This window comes from Priapulus caudatus, unplaced genomic scaffold (genome assembly GCF_000485595.1).
Source record: "Priapulus caudatus unplaced genomic scaffold, Priapulus_caudatus-5.0.1 Scaffold24, whole genome shotgun sequence".
Lineage (NCBI taxonomy): Eukaryota > Metazoa > Priapulida > Priapulimorpha > Priapulimorphida > Priapulidae > Priapulus > Priapulus caudatus.
Genome location: NW_014577085.1, coordinates 70456 through 71772, shown reverse-complemented (window position 1 = coordinate 71772; position 1317 = coordinate 70456). Strand labels below are relative to the sequence as shown.

At 45.9% G+C, this 1317-nt stretch overlaps 1 protein-coding gene across 1 annotated transcript in view; it reads right to left on the bottom strand.

Moving 5' to 3' along the window:
* The window catches only part of LOC106813619 (dynein heavy chain 8, axonemal-like), a 30990-nt gene that overhangs the window by 13778 nt on the left and 15895 nt on the right, over positions 1–1317 (bottom strand). The window contains exon 15 of the mRNA XM_014817805.1: positions 96–238. Coding sequence (XP_014673291.1) covers positions 96–238 — 143 coding nt within the window. The remainder of the gene's footprint in view (positions 1–95; positions 239–1317) is intronic.

Below are 1317 nucleotides of genomic sequence, written 5' to 3'. Positions count from 1 at the left end.
AGGAAAAACCTGCGTATGTACCTTGCTATGCTGAGATACTGTGTTAATTATTATACTATATGATGCGATGTTGAGGGAAGAACCTGGGTACGTACCTTCCCCTGCTTCGCCACGGTCTGCAGAAGGAAGTCGCATCTGACGTTGTCTATGCATGGCACCAGCACGGAGCTGTACTCCGGTGTCACGTCCAGCGGGTAGATGTACTCCGGCACGCTTCCGCTCCAGTGCTGCCATCTACCTGAAGAGAAAAGAAACCCCATTTCTTTATCTGTGATAGTATCAAGAGCATATAAAGAAGGAGAGCGTACAACGGTAAAATGCTGAAACTATGTTGCAGTATTAGTCGAATTAATAAACTTTCCCCAGTACTATTGATCAGCTGTCCAACCTGGTTCATATAAAACAAACCGCATGTTCCTACGATGCCCCTACGCTGAGATAATGAGCGGTGAAAATCTAGTATTTTCGCCGAACACCGATTAGTCAGTACTGTGACCCACTCTCAAAGTGTGGCCAGTCTGTTGCTTCCGGTCGCCGCTGTGTAGCGCTGACTCGATACGTTATTACTACAGCGTTACTACATCCAGCATAAGAGGCGGGTCATTACGATGGCGATAAATAACAAGACGTTTTTGTGGAGTAATGGCTGCTTCGATGACTGGAAATGCGAGAAAAGATAGTAGAAGAAAAAAAAATTTCATTGTCAATGAATAACGGAAACACGCGAGGTTTCCCGAAGCTATCGCCAGAACGCGAGTCGGTCGCAGTACTGACTAATGTCTAGTCGGTGTTCGGCGAAAATACCAGATTTTCACCGCTCATTATCTCCGCGTAGGGGCATCGTAGGGACATGCGGTTTGTTACCTCCGCCCAACGGAGTTGGAGGAGGTTATGTGATCGGTCTCATGCGTTCGTGTGTTCGTGTGTTCGTGCAGCCAGCGCAGTGAAATCGTGTGTTTGCGCGATCAATATTAGCGTCGCGTCGAGTCAGCGAGCCAGCCAGCCAGCGCATGTGAGCTGTACATGTGTACATGTGTCGCTGGCGGAGGTATGCACTCTCCGTGAGTGCCCTCTTGTCTAGTTTTATATGAACAAGGCAGGACAGCTGATCAATAATACTGCAAAGAATCGTCAAAATAAAACGGGGAAAGTTTATTAATTCGACTAATACTGCAACATGGTTTCAGCATTTTACCGTTGTACGCTCTCCTTCTTTATATGCTCTTGATAGTATGTAGTTAGATGGAAAATTCTTTCTGTTTGAACTGGTTTTCATGGAAGCAGCTTAGCCAATTAAATATCAATAAATTCCAACTC